The 22033-nt window shown below is 47.5% G+C and overlaps 7 protein-coding genes across 7 annotated transcripts; 2 read left to right on the top strand and 5 right to left on the bottom strand.

Annotated features, from left to right (window-relative positions):
* Positions 1 to 394: 394 nt before the first annotated feature.
* Positions 395 to 1033, bottom strand: FIESC28_03502 (uncharacterized protein; the record flags this gene model as incomplete). Its single annotated transcript, XM_031157651.1, has 1 exon — positions 395 to 1033. One exon carries the CDS (start codon positions 1031 to 1033, stop codon positions 395 to 397), a length of 639 nt encoding a protein of 212 aa, XP_031018297.1.
* Positions 1034 to 7984: 6951 nt separating this feature from the next.
* FIESC28_03501 (uncharacterized protein) lies at positions 7985 to 9319 on the top strand (the record flags this gene model as incomplete). Its single annotated transcript, XM_031157650.1, has 2 exons — positions 7985 to 8032; positions 8417 to 9319. 2 exons carry the CDS (start codon positions 7985 to 7987, stop codon positions 9317 to 9319), a joined length of 951 nt encoding a protein of 316 aa, XP_031018296.1.
* Positions 9320 to 10253: 934 nt separating this feature from the next.
* Positions 10254 to 11401, bottom strand: FIESC28_03500 (uncharacterized protein; the record flags this gene model as incomplete). The annotated part of the gene is made up of 3 exons (XM_031157649.1): positions 10254 to 10371; positions 10425 to 11309; positions 11358 to 11401. The coding sequence occupies 3 exons, from the start codon at positions 11399 to 11401 to the stop codon at positions 10254 to 10256; spliced, it is 1047 nt and encodes a 348-aa protein (XP_031018295.1).
* A 556-nt stretch (positions 11402 to 11957) lies between these two features.
* On the bottom strand, positions 11958 to 15116 carry FIESC28_03499 (uncharacterized protein; the record flags this gene model as incomplete). Its single annotated transcript, XM_031157648.1, has 1 exon — positions 11958 to 15116. One exon carries the CDS (start codon positions 15114 to 15116, stop codon positions 11958 to 11960), a length of 3159 nt encoding a protein of 1052 aa, XP_031018294.1.
* A 1279-nt stretch (positions 15117 to 16395) lies between these two features.
* Positions 16396 to 17629, bottom strand: FIESC28_03498 (uncharacterized protein; the record flags this gene model as incomplete). The annotated part of the gene is made up of 4 exons (XM_031157647.1): positions 16396 to 16581; positions 16637 to 16938; positions 16994 to 17328; positions 17388 to 17629. The coding sequence occupies 4 exons, from the start codon at positions 17627 to 17629 to the stop codon at positions 16396 to 16398; spliced, it is 1065 nt and encodes a 354-aa protein (XP_031018293.1).
* Positions 17630 to 18358: 729 nt separating this feature from the next.
* On the top strand, positions 18359 to 18565 carry FIESC28_03497 (uncharacterized protein; the record flags this gene model as incomplete). The annotated part of the gene is made up of 2 exons (XM_031157646.1): positions 18359 to 18481; positions 18530 to 18565. 2 exons carry the CDS (start codon positions 18359 to 18361, stop codon positions 18563 to 18565), a joined length of 159 nt encoding a protein of 52 aa, XP_031018292.1.
* Positions 18566 to 20732: 2167 nt separating this feature from the next.
* Positions 20733 to 21763, bottom strand: FIESC28_03496 (uncharacterized protein; the record flags this gene model as incomplete). Its single annotated transcript, XM_031157645.1, has 2 exons — positions 20733 to 21560; positions 21611 to 21763. The coding sequence occupies 2 exons, from the start codon at positions 21761 to 21763 to the stop codon at positions 20733 to 20735; spliced, it is 981 nt and encodes a 326-aa protein (XP_031018291.1).
* Between the last annotated feature and the right edge of the window lie 270 nt (positions 21764 to 22033).

Raw genomic sequence — 22033 nt, 5'->3', positions numbered from 1 at the left:
ATTCGCGTACAAGGGGGAGGAGAAGGTACAGTATTTATGTTAGACACATGTTTAGGGGTGGAGGGCCTCGGCGGCCGCTGAAACGGGGCGAGATTCTCAATATCTATCTACAGACGCCATTAATACCAGTGTACTATCAGCATATCTAGATACACAATCCGATCCCATCCAGTATCAACAGACGTTAATCTCAAATTTCCCTTGCACTACCTAGGGCATGATACCCACCCATACCTTTAAAATGCTATATACGACGAGTGATCCTTTACAACGCTACTAAAACTTATACCGAGACCACAGACTACAGGGCATCTCGCCCACCAGTACGAGTCCACACTACAGGGGCGCAAGTTCATGACCCAGAACAACTTCTCGAGTCTACTGGGGAACGCACTTACCTAGAGTCATTGTCGGAGCCACCTACCTGATGGCGTCGAAGGCGAATGCACGTATGCTCAAAGGGCTCAGTGAGAATGAGGTTGGCGCGATCGTTGGAGGACAAATTCATCAATTCGAGTTGGCTGATGATCTCTTCATCACCGTGAGGACAAGTCTCCTCATCAGGGTAGACAATCACCCCGTCATCCCAAGTGTCGTCGTGAGTGATGTAGACACCGTACTCGATTCGCGGCTCGTTGACGACCACCCAACTCTTATCGAAACGGGAATCGAAGTAGAGACGATTCTTTTTCTTGGCCATACCGCGAACAGGACGACGACCGCGGTTGTTGGCTGGAATGGTGACGGAAGTGTTAGCCCCGAACGAGAAGGTGGGATGGCGAGAGCTATCGGATGAAGAGGGAGCATCCCCGGGAGACTTCAGAATACCTTTGGGAGTGGCCGCGAAGTCAAAGGCAAATGTTGGGCTAGGTGGAGTGAGCTTGAAGGTGAAGGGGCGATGCTGAGAGGTCTCAGACGCAGAGGCAACACCCTGAGAAGACTCTGGGTTGCCGTTGGCGGTCGGGGGAGCAACCTCTTTGCCCTTACCCTTAGGGTTAGAGGCAGAAGTCATGATTTCCTTACCTTTAGACATCGTGTTGGTGGTGGTTGCTTTAATGGTTGATGAGTAGATAGGGATCGTGAGAAGATCTGGGATGCAGATCCAGAGTGAGCAAAAGTACCTGCAGGGACGAAGTTGATGAGGGAGGAAAGACTTTAAGCTTTCATGGGAGGCCCGATGTTTCTATAGACATCCTGTACACAGCAGTGCCGGGTCTCTATTCAATTGCTTAGGCTGTTCCTCATGTGTTCGTTGAGTGAAGCATTGTATTCACCTTGACATTGAAGATGTTCCAAGACAGGAAAAGGACTTCCACAATTGTTGCGAGTATACCCAGTTAATGAATCATTTTTTTATGTTCGCGTACATTTACAATATAGAAAAGAGAGATCATCAGTATTGTTCAACACTTGGGATGTGTTGATGTTCTTGGTGCTTTCTGTCTTACGAAAGAGTTGCCCTGCCGTGAGCCCGTTGCCGACTGAACGCATTCGGCAACAACGCGATAGTAAAAGTCAGTGACACAAATAAGAATCGACAATAGTTTGACTAAATAAATAGTTAAAGATAGCGAGAAGTCATGAACATTGTTGCTTGCCAATATCGGTGGCCGAATGGCTTCTCTGTAAATTCTAGCCGTAGGGTAAGTTGCTCGGAATGATATGATCTTGGAACTCGGTGATAATAGCAGCGACAATTACTCTAGGTCAATTGTATGACCAAAAAAAGTTTGGACGACTCTACATAGTGAATGAGGAGATACTAGACCCAAAGGTATGCAGGTGTGGCCATTCACTACGCTCCAATTCTCACCAAGATTTCGACCCTTGACGGAGCTCCTGTTAAAGACAACCCAATCGTGGGGCAATTACTACGAATTGAATATGAATAGAAGACCGAAACATGATTTCACACGTGAAATCTACGAGTCACCCTTTGAACGTATCAATATTTGATAGCTGTTCCGCTGTTCCAAATGAGGCGAGTAAAACCCGAAAGATTGCTACGATTGAGCTCCACGAGAACTCCCAGCATAATGTAAAAGGTAAATATTGGTCAAGAGTTAGTTTTTACACCTTTAGCTTTCTAAACTCATACGTCGAGAACAAAGCCTTCCACAGACATCATTCAGCGCCGACCCAACTCATGTCACTGACTGATGCAGGGAATGTGCGATGGGCTTCAACGGTTGTGCGACTGGTCAGACGCTATGACAAGATAGCATGTTTGCCATGTGGAAGGAGATGCAGATCTTTATTCGCAGTCTTGACAGGGCTGGGAAACTTGCCTGCCGCGCCTGCTTAGGTAGTCTGTACATGAACGTCTACCAAGATACCAAGCCGTCAGCAGTGGGCTAGACCCTATACCGAGCTGTCTTAATGCTCTCGAAGGAACGATATCCCAGTCAATCAACTCAATCGGATCCGACGATGCACCGGAGGCCCCGAAGTCCGGATCCTCTGTGGTTTGCTGGCATGTTGCCGGCCGAGGCATCTCAAGAGCAAATGGTACAGTACAGGACCAACACCGTTTAGCATCATGTCTAGACCAGGTTACAGCAGGGGGATTCTGCTTATTCAATCTTGGCTTCTGCTGTGTCACTTGTCCAAGTGCAGTTTGTTGCTGGATGGAGAACGAATTGTTTTCCCACGTTAGCTTCAAGGTGCAGATTGGCGAGCTGAGGGATTGTCATGATAGAATTGGGAAAGTCGACACGTTGATCAATTAGCGAGGCGAGGGTGCCGTGTACCGAAAGCAGATAAGGTCTCTCTGCCAGTCAGTGACAGCAAGATCCTGCAGACTTGGTTGCTTGGCAGGACGAGGTCAACTGTCTACAAGAAGCAGAAGCAGAAGATGTTGGCGTGGCAATGTACAAGCATGCATTTTGTAATTCAGCATATCTTGGAGTGAAAAGCAGGGCAGAAAGGCGACCAACAAGGACATGATCAGAGGGGGGTTGGCGAGAAAAGTCCCGCGGTTATTTGCATGAGCAATGGTTCGTCTGTTGGACGTTGACTGTAGAATTTTATGAGATATCATCTTTTCTCGACTGAGGTGTCACATTGTACAGTACTGTAAGGAGGGGGAGAGGAGGCAAACGGGCCTCAAGAAGACCAAGCCCAACATCAGAGACAAAGAAGACAATAGCGTCCGGAAATTCATTCCGGTGCCGTTTGTTGGTTGGCAAGGTACCTAGAATACGAATTTCCACTTCTCCCTCTGCCTCTCTGCCTCTCTGTTGCGAGTCGAGTTACAGCACATGCGCCACCACGGGAAGAGACATTATTTTATTAGCCAAGCCGGAGACGTTTACAAAAATGACTTGTTCGTCGATTGACTCGTCTTTAGGAAATCCTTTTGTGTGGAGATACTTCCACTCGTCCGGCCGAGCTGCAGGGTCCAAGCTTGCACTGAAGAAATTGAGAATAGCTTCAATGACGAGACAGATCTTTTCTGCTAAAAGCCTGGGTGACATCATGTTGCGGTTGAGCGATCCAGGGACTGTTTGGCTCACTAGATGTAAATCACTAGAGAGAGAAAGAATAAAGGTGATCGTTCTGATGAGATGAGAAGAACATGTAATGCAATGTAATGCACGGACATTGATAGCCCAGATGTCCATCTTGAGATGTCGCAATACAAGCCAAATGCATCTGTGAATTGAATCAAGTACCGACAGGAAAAAGTAAAGTTTGGCTGAACTACCTGCTGCAAATTACCGAACACATTCACCAAAAAAGCAATTCCATTGTCCACTCTTACAGTGCAGTGCAGTGAGTAAACAAAGAGAGACAGACACACACTCAAGTATGGAAATGGTTAGCCGAGGCGGCCCGCTGCAGGGACGTTACGCCGCGTCGCATGTCACCTAAAGAGGTACATCCATATGTACTACATTGGACCTCTACAGAACAGACTCTTTGCTGCTCTTTTCAGCTTCCAAGGTTTCGTGTTACGCTGCAGTACAGAATTAATTCAGGCGTTACTCCAAGTTTCACTCAACGTTTTCTCTTCAAACGGCGTGGCTTAGAATTGCGGCACAAAGACTCCGAGATAATCTAGGTACTAAGTAGGCGAATGATATGAGATGCAAGATGCAGGTGTCCGCGTCAGACAAAAGACATGCCTCGGTTTGATGTGTCGAGGTGAGATTTAAGGTGAACGTGAATGAATGTGGGGATAATATTCATCTGCATAATGTGCTCTACGGTACTACTGCGGAAGCGGATCCGATACAAGGTTGAAGTGACAGAGACAGAGATGATCTTTGCTGTCCTGTCCTCTTACTAGAACAGGGCTGATCTAGCAAGCGGGGGATGATCAACACTGGCTGATGAATTGACAGACTAAACAATTCAACGTCATAAAACTCATCGAGATCGAAAAGATGCAGTTCATAACTACCTATTTTCGCGTACAGTACTGTACATATCATATTGAGACTCTCTTAAACACCATCGCAGTATGATGTGTCTCAACGTCACAGGTTCCAGAAGCAGAGGCTAATGTAGGTAGTCCGCGGCACATTATTTTAGTGACATTAAACTAACTTGGTACCTAAACCTAACCACACGCCGCAATAATGCCACTAGAAGCCGCAGAGATGCCGTAGCTGTCAGCACCCAACTGTGCATGTACGTACTACCTAATCTACTGTACTGATTGATGATTGATGGATGCCCGGTCTTGGGTCAACGGGGTTGCTCTGCCGTGCACCAGGTATTCGTATTCCCGGTGAGCTACGGCGATAGTTACCGTGCAGTATAGATTGTCCCTCTAAACGCGCGATAATCAGGTCCGCGTCTATCGACAATGGCGACTCCCGGCTCCGAAAGCACCGTTAACCCCAAGGAAACGGGGCCTCGTGATACCAGTAAAACATCCCATCGGCCCTGTACAACGGACGACGGTTCAACGAGTATTTCCCGCGATTTGAACCATGTACTTTTAGACCCAAGCTTTGGTGTGGAGATACAAGTGAGCTAACACTAGCTATTACCGTGCCCTCCGTTCCGGCCCCCTCCGCTCACGCGTTTCTGGTGGGCAGAGGCAGAGGCAGAGTCAGAGTCTGGTCTCTTGGAATGGGCTGTTGAGAAATCAGGCCACTTTCTTCCACCCTAGTAATAGTTTCACGGCCAAATCTTCCTTGGTCCGCTTGTCACAGATACTGATGACCGTTTGATGGCATTTCTGATCCTCACAATCAATTGTTATTCCAATGTTTGTTCCCGATGTTTTTTTTTGGACACTAGACTAGGATTGGGATGACTTTCCGACGAAATTTTGCAAGTCACTGCCTTAGTGAGGGCATCGCGACGTAATCGCTGGTCTGGTGGAAGCCATGAGATCGAGATGATACATACCATGAGGCTTTAAACTATTTGGCAGAGCATAGTATATTTTTGGATCATGAACTGCACCAAACACGTGGAATACTCCGATCGCAGTGAGCAAGTAAGTGCTGTATCTCGGGAAAATGGAGTTTGGGTTTGAGCTTGAGCTTGAGCTTGCTTTGAGAACAGACATTGACAAGGGTTTATGTTGGTTGTGTTGTATGCATGGCATTGGGAAGAGTGGATACTTGACGCTCGACACTCGACTTACTGGCGATGTTGGGCATCTTCATAGTATTCTTTCGAGATTCCCAGGCGTGGTGAATCTCTAGAACGTCGTCTTTCTGACCGCTGCAAGAAAAGAAACCCCTGAAGACATTCGAGTCTGGACCATCTCGGTAGTCACAATCCCACGTTTGTCATGATCTACACGTTGTCTTGTCTCCCGTCCCAATCCACAATAACTTTTGTCGAATTCCCTTTTTGGGTACCTCGTTAGACGCCACTGTACTCCATCTTCGGCCCTCGCCAAACGTTTTGGAACGTTCCTGGCCTTCCAGGCGCCTTTCGGGAACAAGACAAAGACCAACTAGACCAGAAGTGCCACAAGGAGATGCAGATGCAGATGCCACTGTTGGTTGCAGTCTCTCTTTGCCACAACGCGGAACTGATGCCGGGTAATAAGCTGGAGATGCGTCTGTAACATGGGAGATGCTAATACTACAGTACAGTACAGGGCAAGTTTGGATCGATAGGCGAGGAGCGGTCGCTTCGGTGAAAGCGGATGCGAATAGCAATCCGTTGTTCAATTAAAAGCTCGAGTCAATTTGAGGCTGATCCTATTAGTGACTAAATACAAGGAGCTGCTGTAGTGGAGGGAGGATGGATGTTGCGGATACGAGCGAGATAATTGTTGGGTTTGGGTATTCCTTTGATGGAGAAGTTCAACGTCGCAAATGCTGAACCGAGATGTTGCATCCGTGGACAAAAGAGTTGATACCTGTACATTCGCTTAGAATACTAAATGTTAGTTCAATTGATGCTCTGTATTTACAGACGATATTGACCTGAAATATTGACACCAGATCAGACAAGGACAAAAAGAGACAAAATTGCCTGCATTACGAGTCATGATTGGCGGCCCGACGCTCTGACAGCTAAGGTAATTTAGCCCATTAAGGCTGTATACGGGTACCTGTACTTACCCTCGCTTATTGTGCTAGGTGTTCTGGACCTTCTGGAAATCCCGAGCTGCAACGGGAGATAATATTTTGACAGCGCTTACAGCGTAACCAAGAAAGAGCCGGTACCTACCTAGTGGATGACGTTGACCTCGACTTCAAGATATGTCGCCTTTCTTTTTCTTCGGGTAGATACAGTAGATGATCTTAGCTGTAGCTGCATGCAAACAAATAAATGCTGCTTTCGTTAATGATTGGCATATTCTTTGGCAGCTCTCTGTTTTCGTGCATTGCAGCCGCCAATGGACTGCAGTACAGTACAGTCAAGCGAACCTACAGTACAGTAGACAGGGATGCAGGGCAGGTAACTGAAACCCACAGATAAAATCCATTCATTCACCTTTGACATCCATTCTCGGCCGCCCGTTTTTCCCTTGCGTTTCGCTAGTTTTCAAACGGCCAAGGACCAGGCCACGCAGCGTCGATCACGGGAAACGGGAGCCATTGCTTTTTCAGCCCGTTTCATTCAATAACGACCCCCCCCGATGCTTCTGTCAGTAGCCGCTGTGATACAGGCCTTTGCTTGACTCGAGCAAATTAAAGAGAAAAGAGAAGAGAAGAGAGAGAGGTGTGTTGCTGGGATTGAGGGAGTAAACTGAAAGGGCGATGGCGATGGAAATCTTGCAAGGGATAGAGTGTACCTAGATTACCTGGGTAGGTAGTTTATCCGGTAGAGTTCTCTCAACACTGTCTGTGAAAATGATGCTTGTCTACGATAATAGAGAGAACGACCGATGGGAGTTGAAGTTGCCCATTACTTGGACGACAATTCCATGGCATTGATTAATCCATGGAATGGAAAGCCAAGTACAGTACCTGTACTCGTACAGGTACCTTGACCTTGTCGAGGGTTCAGGTACGTACCTCTTGGACCGGCCGCCCCCGCCAGTCTTATGGTGCGGTCGTATGACGCGGAACAGACTTGTCGGGCGCTGTCGCTCTAAGCTTTCCGTACCAGACACACAATCCTTGGCTACCAGATTTTCCGCAGCTGTACAGTTACAGCTACAGCCAACAGGGAAAAATTGACTCGAATTGCCTTTTGACCATGGAAGAAGCTATATATCGCTTGCCCCGTCTCGCCATCCCAAAAAAAGTGTCTGACCATCCCCATCCCATACATTCAACAACACCACGAAAACACTTCTCTCACCACTACCGTCTGATATCGATACCTCAATTCTTTGACGGCTCAAACAAACAAGACAAACAAACAAACATTGCTTTACTTTACTCAACTCTTCTACTCGACTCGGCTTAAATACACAATACACACGCCCTTGTTGTATATCCACACACCCCCTTGATTCTTCAACCATCAATACATCCATACCATACATACATATCACCCATTACAACAATCAGCCAACTCAAATCTAAACCACCTCATCCTTCATCAAATCGATACAATGGCCGACATATCATTCGACTACTTTGATCATCCTCAGAACAGACAGGTACGTTGTTGACTCTCCATCTCGGTCCTTTCCCTTCCCTCTGTCTCCACGATTCTACTGTGCACCACACCCCCTGGTCTCGTCAAGTCTGGGGCATTAGTATTGGCATCGGCGTTGGTATTGCTGTTTATATGGCACATGTCTTCCCCTCCTGCCCCCCTCACCTCACCTCACCTTCACCTCATCTCAGCCCATTCTTCCCTTTTGAGCAGCCCACAATCTACAACCTTAACTTGACCTGCAACCATCAATATCATCTTTATATCACATCTACCCTCTCACCACTGGTTTCAACTTGTACCACACCACAAAGCACCTCATTCATACTCTCTCATCCATCCATCCCTTCTCTTCAAAGCCTTCTGTTCTAACAACCTACTATAGCCTCTCGGCTTCTACGACCCTGCAGACTTCAGCGGTGATTCGGCTCACTCTCCCGACTCACCACTCTCTCCCGTCTTCACCAACCCATATCAACTCCCCGTCTCCAACGACTGGGTAGGCTGGGACGACAAGGCTACGCTATCACCTGATCTTGACGCTCTCCCCAAGCAGGAGCCCTTTGAAGGCATCAACCTCTCTGCCATCCCCTCAAGAAACAGCATGGAGCTCAGCCCCGCTATCAACCCACACGACCTCTCGGGTACCATCCCTGATGCTGTACCTTTTGGCCGAGTCGGTCTCAATGACATCGACACTCAACCTCTGTTCCAAACTCCCATTCCTTCCATCTCTTCTCAACCTTCTCATCTCCAGTCCAACATGATGCAATCCACCAATCCCTCTCAGATGTCTTCCTCTCTTGGAAGTATCACCTCCAAGGATGCCAATGGCCGATATCCTTCACGCAAGCGCAAGTCCTCGGGCTCTGGAAGCTCTTCATCTCGATCATCTACCTCTCCTCCTCCTGCCACCCGCCGCCACTGTTCTCCTCCCAAGAAGACCGCGCACAACATGATCGAGAAGCGCTACCGTACCAACCTCAACGACAAGATCGCCGCTCTTCGTGACTCCGTACCAGCCCTGCGTGTCATGGTCCACCGCCTGGAACAACCTTGTGTCGAAGGCATGGAAGAAGACGGCGACGAGGACCTCGGTGGACTCGCACCAGCCCACAAGCTCAACAAGGCCACCATCCTCAGCAAGGCAACAGAGTACATCGCGCACCTTGAGAAGAAGAACAAGAGCCTCGTTCAAGAGAACGGCCAGCTCCGAAATCGCATGGAAGGCTTTCAGATGATGGTCATGTCTCGAGATCAAGGACCCCCAGCAGGCGTCTGGGCATAGACTGCATTTCTTGGCTTGTTCTAGACCTGGTTCTTAGAATATTCTGCTATTCTTTTCTCTGTGGTATTATCTTTCTTTTGGATCGACAAACTGGAAACGTAACGCAACGCCTCGAGCTTGTGTGACTGACGAATCATGATATCCTGGCGTTTACTTCCTTCACAAACTCGGCGTTCAAGAGGATATGGGAAAGGCATTCTGTTGACATTTCATGGCGTCATCGAAGCGAGCTCGACTATGTAATGAGCTGTTTGAACAAAAAAAATATGGGAACGTTCCTGGCGGAATAGTATAAACAATCTCCAATACACATTTAATATCTTGCACTATCTGTATTCATCCGTTCAAAGTTCATCATTGTGATTCTGACCTTGTATACCCAAGACATGAAACCACCAAAGATCCACCCCGCGGAGATATTGAAGCAACTTGAGCCTCAAAACTCGCTTGTAGATCATCGTGGGTCTCCAGGTCAGATGCAGGGTCCATGGCCCGTCCCATCTGTTCTAGAAAGGAAGAAACAACAGCAGGGGTGAGTGCATGTCAGGTCATGGTAGTCAGACTGTGACTCGGTACATGGAACAGGTGATGCGATGGGGATCAGACCACTATGGGCCGGTGGCTCAGACGGTGTATGTTCCCACGCGTGGCTGATGAGCAGGGTGAGTGTGTGTTAAACAGGTGATCGTGGGATGGAAAGAAGAAGAGATGCAATTGTTGGGTGGTGAATTGTTGGGTACGGATACCTGGCAGTTACATTGAGATGACAGTGAAGCAGTCTAGTTACATTAGTTTATGTTCTCTCCATGTGCATGCACCAAATTGACAGCATCGTAACTGGGTCAATAGCGTAGAATAGGAGAAGATTGACACTGTGTAGCCAGATAGCTTCATACATTTAAAATTTAGCTTTCCAAGTCTGTAAGACAAGCTTTCAAGCCATAGCCTTCAAGGCAACCTCAAACTCTTCAGTGATAGTCTCCTCCCATCGCGAATCATCCTTCAAAGGCCTCCACCCCAACTCACGACTCTTCTCTCCCCGTGTCTGAGAACTAAAAGCTCTGATCAGCACAAGAATTTCAGTGAGCTGTAGGGGAATACTTACTGGGAACAGATAGCTGGCTCCGTCAAATCCTCATCACCCCCAAACCATGCCAGACTCGCCTCGGCGAGCGAAACACTCTTCGGCTCAGCAGCGAGTTTGCCTCGCTGGTAGCCAACTCTCGCAATACCCTTTGCTATATCCAACCAGCTTTGCTTCCCATGATTGGCAAAGTAAAAACCCTCTTTTCCAGAAGGAATCTTCTCCCCGTCGAGAATCTTGTTCACGATAAGGGCGTACAGACTAGCGATGTCTTCGATATGTGTATGATCCCAAACCCCTAGACCATCACCGGCGTATATAGCTTGACCTCTTTTAAGAGCAGCTCTGATCATGATAGGAATTTGGATAGACGATTTGTTGAAAAGCCCTGTTCCGCGGCCGTAGATCAAGGGTGAACAGATGATGTACGTCTCCACGCCGATGTAGACACCTGTTTCGAAAACAGCCACATCGCTAGTTCGCTGGTTGTACTTCTCTTTCTCTTCTCGAAGCTTCTCATAAGCGTAAATATCATCTTTATCAGAATACACCCTTGGTTCCTCGAGATACTTGCCCGAGACAGGCCTGTTTCCAAAGTTGGAAGTTCCAGAGTTGTGGATATAGTGCACTGGCTTGCCTGTATTGGCCTTGCGTTGAGCTAGACCTGAAAGCAGGGCTTTCGCCGAGGGGATATGATAGCCATTTGCGGCATGGATAACGATGTCATGGGTTGACGCTGCTTCGGTGAGAAGATCAGTGTCGTCAAGGCTTTCGAAGAGAATGGTGGTGACTCCAAGGCTGGCAAGAACTTCGGCTTGATCTCGACGACGAACAAGAACTGAGATGTGAATGGTTTTGAAACAAGGATGGGAAGATGTCAAGAGAGTGTCCAAAATCGTCCCACCTCTGATACAATTAGTCACTAGCCTCCCAGTCAGTTGATATACGACTTACATGTAGCCGGTAGCACCAGTCAAAAGAATTTTGGGGGTCTTCATTGTGGGAGTAGTTTAACGTAAAGCAACTAAATATCAAGATTCAAGTAGCCAAACTTGTACGTGGTGTCTATTTCGACACCTTTCACAACAGAAACAATCATCTCTTTTATAAATTGAACTAGTGTCTCACATCGCAAAACATGTAGCTGAAAGGAGCTGTTAATGTTTCCCAAAGGAGTAGCTCCTGTTGTACTGGAGTTAATCTCGGGGTTAGGAGGTCGGACTTAAAGCAGAGCCTCACGGCATTAAAGTGTGGCTGGCAGATCATCAACTTGAGGATGTCAGCTATAACGTTATAAAACGTTATTCTTTAGACTTTGGTAGATCGCGAGAGTTTACATAAGTTTCGGGCTCTGTTAGGTAATATCAAGATGGGACGTGCAGATGTCATCATCGTGTCACTATATCGTTATTCTTTCATTATCAATATTATACTGGTCAAATAAAGACCGCCAATTAATGCTTTACTGCTTCTACACGGTGAACAACACAAGTAAACATGTTTCGTTGTACTATTGACAACACGGTATATTCATGCTACATACTTCAGAACTATTCAGAATAGCTTCTCAAGAACAACTTCAAGGTCATTCATGCTATCCTCCCCAATATTTTCCTCCAGCCATCCCTCGGCCTTCTCCACCAACATCTCCCAAGTATCCTTCTCATCTGCCAGCTTACGCTTGAAGAACAAGATCGCACAAGCTGTAGCAAGAACCTCACTCTCCAACGCATGGCCTCTGACGCTGGAAGGAAGATCAAGCTTGGCGACTTGCTTCGAGTCAACGCCCAAGACGCGTTCAAGCTCCACACTCCACGACCAGCTGCCCGAAAAAGTCTGCAAGCTTGTAAGAGCTTGCAAGGGGCCCATCTCATGAATTGGAGTGGGAGCAACAGGAGCAGGAGGACCGCAAGGATCATCATCAAAGAGTGCATATCCCATATCTTCATCTCCCTCTGAGTCCTCGTCTTCTTCCATCACTGGCATAGCCGCAGCGTCATCCATCTCGGCCCGGTACTCAGCAAGCAGTTTCTCGTCAACTTGAGCGGTAGGTGGTGCAAGTGCCGCGGCTTTGACGATTGGAGGCTGACTATTACAAGCAGGTGAGCCCCCGAAAGCTGTGTGGCCTGCAGACGGACTCTGAGAGGCACTGCCGAAAACAGAGCTACTAGGTGGAGGAGCTCCAAATAGACCACTACTAGGCTTGGCCGCTTGCGAAGCTGACCCAAAGAGACCGCCACCGATATTGCCAGTATTGTGAGACGATCCTCCCGGAGCAGCCCCAAATAGACTGCCACTGGGTTGAGCCTGTTTCGAGGCCGAGCCAAATGAACCTTGAACAGTAGTGTTACCAGGAGATCCAAATAGACCGCCACTAGGTTTGGCTCCCTTTGAGGTTGAGCCAAAGAGACCGCCGCCCGTATTGTGGAATGCCCCCCCGGGAGCGGCGAATTGAGCGCTATTAGCTTTCCACCCCGGGTTCGCGCCTGTCACCGACATCATTCTAACAGCACCAGTACTGGGTGCACCGCAAGTATCCGGTCTATCCATGATACTATTGAACCCAGCTTTGCGAAACCCAGAAATTTCCGTTGCGGAGTATCTGTCATTCGTTTCAGAAACCTCTCCGGCCTGTACCATGTCTCTCTTCTGTGCATTGTCCTCAACAGCAACGAAAGAGCACCACTTGCCGCCAACCTGGAACTTGACACCCAGACGTACCGCTTCTCGCTCGACTAGGTCTGAGAAACGGCCCTCGTGCTTCTCCTTGAGGAACTTGCTGTCGGAGTCCTTAACGTTGGTAAGCCAGCCTCGGCCTTCTTCGAGCTCTTTGACCTCTTTGCGAGCTGCAAGACAGTGGATGACGGTGTCCTTCTCGGTAAATTGGGTGATAGGAATTTCTAGCTCAAGGGGTCCATGATGGGAAGTGCCCTTGAGAATGACCGACTTTGGTTGCTGGTTGGGGGTGGCATCAGAGAGGAGTACATAGACAGTGGTGCGATTGAAGGGGAACAGAGGAGGGATTTGGCCCGGTGTCTGCAGATAACGTGGGACGGGTACGTGGGGAAGATGGTCGAATTTGCTATCGACTGTAGGTGTATCAGCCATGTCGCTGTCACCATCGCTATCGACAGATGCATTAAATAAGGAAATCGGCTTCTTTGCAGTTTGGCCCTGTTCCAGTTTGGTGTCAGAAGCCTCAGCAGTGTCAATTTGGAGGCTATCCATGACTTTTTCGACCAGCTCAAAATCGTCATCGGCAGGAGTTTCCGTTTTCTCGTATTTAACTTCAAGTGAATAGTCGGTAATGTGAGGAAATAGAGCGCCTTTAAGCATACGAACCACCTTCTTGTCCATTTTCTCATCATCAGCAACGGTTTGAGCAAACCCGTTACCTGCACGAGCGACACCTTCAATCAGAGAGGTACTGGCACCAGCTCCAATTCCTAGAGAGAAAACTCTGGTGGTACCCTTACTCTCAGCGACCTCGTCATTGATGAGCTTAAAAAGCCGATCATGATCCCAGATCTCGCCATCTGTGAGAAGGATGATTTCAAGATTCATATCCTTATATCGCTTCTTGAAAGTAGCCTGGAAAGGATCATACATCTCGGTGCCACCGTAGTCGGCCTGGAAAGTTCTCACATGCTGAACTGCTTGGTCCAAATTCTCTTGGTTGTATGTTTGGGATCTTTCCCATAGAAAACTGAAAGAAATTCCAAAGCTACAAATGTTGAATTTGACACCAACAGGCATCGACTTGAGAAAGACCTCAAGTGCGGTTTTGAGATTAGAGATCTTATCGGACATACTCCCACTCCGATCGCAGATGAACACGATCTCGGGCTTTTCGGCAGGAAGTTTGAACTTGGGTACCAATGTTGTCATGATCGCACGCTGATTAGGAATTTCGGGATGAGTTTCTAGTATGGCTGACGGTTCTCCCAATTTAGTAGCAACCACCTGGACAACAAAGTCCTGTCTCAAATGGACTTCTCCTTGTTGCAGTGTCGCCGAAGCCCGTCGAAGGGAGGGTTCTTGTGACTTTGTGGTAGACGTTGTCCCGATCTCAACAGACAGGGGATGGGAAGGGGACTGGATGGATTTGATAGAAGATCCATCAGGCATTTCGGCATCGATTGTGAATGAAAAGCCTTTCTGGGGTATGTTGGACCCAGCGAGCGACTGAGCAGTTCCATATCGGGGCACAACTTGTGTGGGAATAGTAAAACGAATACCATCAACTTGGGCATCATGCTTGAGCTCGCCAAGATAGGTGATATCAACGTAAACCTTTTCTCCAGCTGGAACATTCCCAATAGTTGTGGTAAAGACGTCAGCGGCTTCGAGGGACTGTTTGAAAAGGCCAGCTATTTGGCCCTTTGCTTTGGCTTCGTTGTAGACCTGTTGTGCCTTTTGGCGTTCTTGGACTACGCCCTTGATGGTTTTTGACCCAACTGTGCAGGTAAAAGCGACAACGGAGACTCCGTCATATAGAGGGAACACATAACGAAGTTCTTCAATGGTACTATTGGTAGGATTGACGAAGGTTTGTGTAAGATTGGTGCGAGAGGCGGTAGCGAGAATGGTGGTATGGGCCTTGACCTCGACCTGGGGTAGATATTTGAGGTCGTTACCGACGAAGATGTAGCAGCCGCAGTCGGTTATGTTGGTGACACTGCGACCAGGTTGACCAAAGAGAGAATAGGCCATGGCGAGAATGGTTTTGGTGAGAGTTTTGGTGTTAAAGAAGGACGTAAGAAGATGGATGAGAATCGTGTTGTGTTGTTGAGATGAAGAAGGCAGAAGATGGCAGCCAGAAACGAGATTCTTATAATGAGAAGGAATCAGTAGAGTTCTCGTTGTGACTCAATTCTGTGCCTGTGCCGCCAAGTGACGTTGTTTGACTTGAGCTGAATGGCTGCCTCCTGCCTGTTAATTCTGCCTTGAGCATTTCATTGGTGGTCGTGTCACCACCACATGAGATCTTGGCTCTGATTGGCCACACCAGCCACTACTCTGTTGCCTGCTGCCCCAAGCTCCTTCCTTCGCAGAATGCTGTATAAGCATTGAATGAATTGATCCAATGATAGAAGATTTGCTTACAGAATTACATGGATCTCCCAAATTCCATTCAATTTATTTCTCATTTAACTCGTGGAAATTCGTTTTTACTCGCTGCAGGTTGTTCAAATACTGCTGCCTCAATCAAGAACCTTGCATAACCAATCCGTTGAGGTTGACAAAGCAGGGACTTTTACTAGACCTTTAACTTCACCTCAAAACTTGCATGAAAAACGAGCGCCACCATATTTGAGACATCACATCAAGATGAGTAGTCAGACTACCGAGCCTACTTTCGAGACTTCGTCTTCTGTGCCGCAAGTCAGTTCCTCATCGTGAAATAGTAGCAAACCTACCAAGGTATGTAGGTACTTAGCTTCTTTGATTGAAGCCTTATTATAAATATCTATATATCAGTCGAGTAAGGCGATAAAGCTTGAAAGAGTACGGTTAAAAAGAATTGAAGGGCCTGTCACTGATGGTTTATGGCTTGAATATTCAAGGTATGCATACGATAGCTTGCAGATTGATTGCTTGGTAGGTAAGTTGATATTGCCCATCATCAATCACTAGATCGAAATTCCTCGTGCACATATTGCCCCTTTCCCTATTACACTGCTGTACCCATATCGGGCTTCCTATCATTTACAGAACAACATCATATGATAGTCATCTCATCATTATCATTCCATGTGATTTTCACATATTCTTGGTAATCCATTCATCGTGGGCCAACTCCTTCGCGGACGACCGTTTTGAGGGGTCCCACTGGAGCATCCTGCTCATCATAGCAAGAAACATATCTTGAGCTTGTCCTTGTAGGTTGCTTTCGAGCTGCCTCATCTCAGTTCTTTCCGGGAGCGGAATATCTTCACGAAAGTCTCCTGTAGGGAAAATTTCTTATTAGCTATGTCCAAACGGTTGGATTTCAAGTAGAAGCTGGCTTGCCTGTATCATTGAAGAATTTGTGGCTCGACTTGCCAGACCGGACGAGTGATTGGGGGGGGTCCCCGAGTACTGCAATGATCTCTGCAAGATGTGCTCGGCTGCGGTAGGTCTGAAACTCTGGGTCATGTCCTGTAAACAAGTGCCCGCCTTCAAAGAGGTCCCATATCTGAATGAGATCAGATCAGCTATTGACCGTCAATGTTATGAGAGTCTGCACTTACCATACAGCCCGTATTCCAAACATCAACTTGGTATTCCCAGGGTGCTTCAAGAATGACTTCAGGAGCTCTGTATATGTCAGGCTGTATATCTTCAGTATGCTCAACATCCCCAGCAACGGCCGAACCAAAATCACAAAGGATTGGAGCACCCCATTCCTTTGGCATTTGGAGCTCTCGTGAGGTGTAGATATATCTACCGTCAACCTCTTTTCGCGGCGAGGGATCATTGAGTTCCTGCTCTTCGAAAGCAGCAAAAACGGAGTCATCTCCGATGCCAAACATTATGTTGTCGGCCTTGATATCTATCCAAGATCAATCAGCTAGTCTTTCAGGTTAGAGGCATTCAGTTAAACGTACCTGTGTGTATCACCTTGCACTCTGTGTGCAGAAAGTCCAAAGCAAGGAAAAGGCGATGAAGCACAAAGGCGAGGACTGGTGGGGGAAGTCTCCTCACTGGGTTGCGATGCAGGAATGTTAGAACACTTTCCCATAGTGGAGGGTGTACGAGACATCGATGGGATCCATCAGGTCCAGTAACATCGAATGAATCCAAGAGTTCTCTCACGGCGCTTCGACCTTTGTGGTTGGAAGTCGAGGCGGAAATACGCCTGTACATTACAAGCTCATTCTCCAATTGTTGACCCATGGACTGAGAATTAATAAAAAGTTTTAGTGCGACGTGCCTTCGGCCGCTACAGAGTACACATTAGCAAAACTTTACAAGGAGCTCTCAGAACATTGTGATAAATACGTCAAATCGCGTGCTAACCAAACAGTCGAGCTAGCTCCGAAGCCTAGCTTTCCAACGACTTGGTAACGATCGCGAAGAACTTCGCCAATGCGGACGGGATAGTATCGTGAGGCGACATAATCCGGAATGAGCTCTTCTTCTATCTTCTCTGTTGGGGCGATACGCTTGAAATTAGTGTTGGAGAAAGCCAAAGGCTTCCAGGCCCGGCCAGGCCAAGGCAATTTGCGAAGAATTGATGCCATGGATACAGTTCAGACAAGTGATGAGGAGAAAGTGAGATAAGAAAGGAGAGGAAATGAAAATTCGACGCGCCTTTGGTTGATGCAAGACGAGGATGTTCCATCTGCCGAAAGCTCAAAACGAATGGACTGTGATTAGTCAGGCGGCTAAGCAGCCAATACCAAAAGGACCCATAATAGACGTTCAGACAGTGACCAAACATGACCACTCACGACGTCTCATTACACGCGCAGAACTATTAACTTTCCGATCAACATACCATGTGGATAAACAATGCAATTCATATCACCAACAAGTTCTACAAATGTAACATCGGAAGGTTTTCCTGAACACTTGACTCAATAGCCTGACAGTTCACGGACTCTCTACAGCTATAGCCGCTGGCCGCATGCACGGACGGTGGGTACTTTGAGAAGATCGAGACACCAACGGTCTTCACCTGGTACATGAGGAATCTGTAACTGTCCACTTCGTATACCCTCTGCTTTGCTGCTATTTTCCATACATGTAGGCGCCGTGTCTTGCCGCCGAGAGCAGGTTATGACAACGGCATTGAGGATGCAGAGTGAACTTGAGGAAGGTGACAAGCCGATCATAAGATCGCGACGTCTATAAAAGCACCATGAAGTCTCCTCATATTCAATATCCTCTCTCAAGCATTCGAGCTACTCAATTCAAACTACTCCGTTCAAACTATTCAATTCAAACTACCGAATCTCTAGCCTACTACGATGTCCCGATACTTCTCCACAACGGCTCGCAAGTTTGTGAAATGGCTGGGTTATTCTAAGGAAAAGCTCCCAGACACCTTCAGGCAAGCCGCAGAAGTCTATGCAGAGAACGGCGCTGTGAAGGTAAGATAGAACTCTCGGTATACCATTTTAATTGCTCACAAGACGCAGAAAGTTGGCGAAATCGAATCCATCGAGATTTTGTAGGGCTTATCGATCCTATTTGTCTGTTATATGAACTACCATTGACCCTCTCGCCAGACATCGTAATGATGGTTCGAGTCCAGTGCACCAATCTCACTACAATCGGAAGGATAAAGAGTTCATCATTAGTGCTCGAATTACTCCAGCTGATGGCAGTAAGCCAAGAACTCATCATATCTACGCGAACGGAACAGGAACTTTCAGAGTCGGCGACCGTCGCGAATACTCAACATCGCGCCGTTAGGTCACATTCTTAGACGTGAACGTGGGAGGTCTTGCTCAAAGTAAAAGGAGGTGGATTTGCTTTCTTTGTATTTGTACAGTAAAGTATAGTGTGTCCGAAGGAGATAGAAAATGGGCACATATACGATCAGTTACTCAACCTGGTCATAAGTCGTCAACAGTGAAAGCCATCGTTAAATCTAGTTCCAGTGCAGTAATCACTACTAGAGCAATTGTTTACGTCAAACCTTGCTTTTCCGTCTTAGTTTCCGCAAATACCGCTTGGATATATACTACCACAGATCTTAGACGGCAAGGAAGTAATTTGTTAGACCTATCATAATTGTAGGCACCGAAAACCTGAATGTATGTACTTAAGTAGGTGCCTAAAAATCCAGGCCAGGTACTTTTACGCTACAATACTAGGATGTTTATGATGAGAAAATAATAATAATAAAATTGTACGCCCCGTTATATGAGAAAGAGTAACTCAAATATGATGATAGTATGAAACCTCAAAACGAATAATTGATGGAGCAGCAAGCAACACAGCCCTCTCAACCGAGTCCATAGGTAAAGACGGCCTTTCGCTGCACCTTGTAATTGGGTCCGCGATGTAACGCGTGGGCTCTCCCCAGCTTGGGAGAATAAAGCTGGGTATTACCTCTTCGATTACCCTGGCAAGTGCCAGGTTCTCAAGATTCACACGATTACAAGCGAAAGTCGCAGCCGCAGTGATCGTCAAAAATTATCCGGCAATAATTATTTCCACTCTAATTTTGACAGCTGTGCGTGTGTGGTCTCGGAGCCGACACTCTTGTAAGCTCCACTGAGCTGACCAATTCTTTCGGTGGTGTCACTGCAACAGTTTTAGCTTCAGCGGCCTCGGTTGGGGGCCGTTCAATTTATCTCCGGACGGGGATCCCATAACTTTGGGCCTTCAAGAGTGGATGCCCGATCATTTTGCAGTCAGATAATGCAATTAAAATAAGAACCAAGTTCCTGACGTAGGGATGTGAGACTTGGAAGGAATAAGCTTTTAGCTGGTCGGTTGTTTGTGGGCCTACAATGCAACAGTCAACAGTCAACAATCTTGTCTGTTGCCTAAACAATGAGAACAAGAGATTGAGTTGAGTCTTAGTTAGCATAAAGCAAGGACATTACTCCAGTAGTCAGGGCAATGCGCAAGGTAATCCTGATCACTGGATATAAACGATGAGCGTCAATTTGTATTTGGTAACATAATTATCTTTGTGGAATCGCTTCCATTCTGTGGGTTGTCCCGAATCTTGGTCAATACCCTGCTTTGAAGATCACAGTCCAGCCATCTTGATGCCCAACAATATAACCATAACAACTTTAGTATTCGAACCCAACTTTTAGTTGCAGTCAATAATGTGTAAGTGATCCAATTAGTTCAAACATGAGAAACAGGCTATAGACCAACCAAGAGAAGGACAGAATGTCACAACAACATTGATGCGACCGCACCGACGACCCCATGCATAGTGGCCCAAACAACCAAGTCAATCAACAATATCGCACACAAACATCGAGAACAAGTAATTGTAAAACAATTCGCTTGCGATTCATTGACAAAGAAAATCTAGATAATAAAAAGAAGGTCTAAATACATCCAATGAACATCCACCCAACCAAGTATTAACATCAGAAAAGAAGTCCCCCATTTTCCCACTCTCATAAACTCCAGACTTTTGAACCCAACCCAAAAGAACTTTTTATCTGTGAAGATTACCCTCCCAATTGCCAATCCGCACACATGAAAATACACGCTAGCCACAAACAAGAGATCTGAGGGTATCGAGGGTATCCTATGATGTACAAAGTAGCGATTCGATTGCCTTTTCCTTTCCCTTTCCCATGTTTCTTTTGAGACTTTTATTTTAACTCCAGTGACATTATAAAAGAAATGAAAGTGATCAAGATATTAGATACGGTTCGTGAGGGAGATGCCAGGTGAAGCAGGTCGGTCCAGCTCAAGGCGGTGCATGTGCGCGTCGAGAGCGCTGACCGAGGTGGATGCGCCGATGGAGGTGTGGCGCTTATGGCGGGAGGGCTTCTTGGTGACGCTCATCTTGCGAGGGCGACCATTCTTCTCGGCGATGGGTGACTTGGGTGATTTGTCGTCGGCGCTGGTGGAGGAGATGGAGGAGGCGGAGGAGTGAGTGGATGCGTTACTGGTGTACGAGGACGCGCGAGAGATGGAGGAGTAGACAGATGATCTCGACGAGGCGGTCTGGGGTCGCTCGGCGATGTCGGAGAGGATTTCTTGGGGTGTGCGAGGCTTGTTGTTTACCATTCCCAGGCAACGCTGCCACCAACCCTTATCCTTCTCATCCGAAAACTCGACCATATCAGCCAGGGCTTCCTCTGCGCGCTCCGTCTTGTCCTCATCGAGAGTCAGTGCACCATGCTCGGAAGCTAGATCCAGCAGGGCGGCTGCGTCGCAAGCATCGCGTCGCTTGCTCATATCGTTCTCGTGCAGGCCGCAGGCGTCCATCTTGAAGATGATCAAGTCCTCGAGGGACGTGTAAGGCAGGGTAGCCTCGCCCTTGACATCGCGAACGCGCTTGGCGGCTTCGGGGAGGTAAGGGCTGAGCCAGTCGGGAATGAGCTTGACCTCAATCTCCCAGCCGGTTGTGTGGCGGTAAAGAACGACGCCGGACTTTTCGACGAGAGGAGTGATGGGATGGCCGACAATTTCTTTCTTGACGCGACCTGGCGAGGAGGACTTGCTGATGACCAAGTCGATGCTCTGTTAAGGTTAGAAGGTTTTGTGAGTTTGGGACAATTGGGAGGACATACTGTTACTCTATCTCGTCGGGACAAGTATTTGTTGACGGCCAAATCCCCAATAATAGCAAGACGAGTGTTCTCGAGGCCGGGAATGTCTGCAATGAGACGGATGATGTGAAGAGCAGCCTGCTCGAGCTGGGCGAAGCTTAGTCTTTGCGACATTGTGTACTGCTTTTCTCGTTGGATCCGAGGGAAAGAACTAAACACTTCGCCCGCTTATAGCAGTTAATGAATGAAAAGAAAGGTATAGGGAGTCCCTGAACCGTCCATGTTTTCGGGTATGCGCAGTCGACTAGATATATGGGATGTGACTCGCATGGAAAATGTTATGGCAGGTCCCTGCGTCTTGGTCGTGCGGCCCGGGCTGTCACAAAAGGACCCGCGGGGTGCATAGGGACTGGGTAGGGGCCTAAGGACCTTACGCTTTGGGCC

The sequence above is a fragment of the Fusarium coffeatum genome (genome assembly GCF_003316985.1).
Source record: "Fusarium coffeatum strain FIESC_28 chromosome Unknown BRIP53273_contig_74, whole genome shotgun sequence".
Lineage (NCBI taxonomy): Eukaryota > Fungi > Ascomycota > Sordariomycetes > Hypocreales > Nectriaceae > Fusarium > Fusarium coffeatum.
The sequence above is the reverse complement of the archived record's forward strand: the minus strand, read 5'-3'. Positions and strand labels throughout refer to the sequence as shown.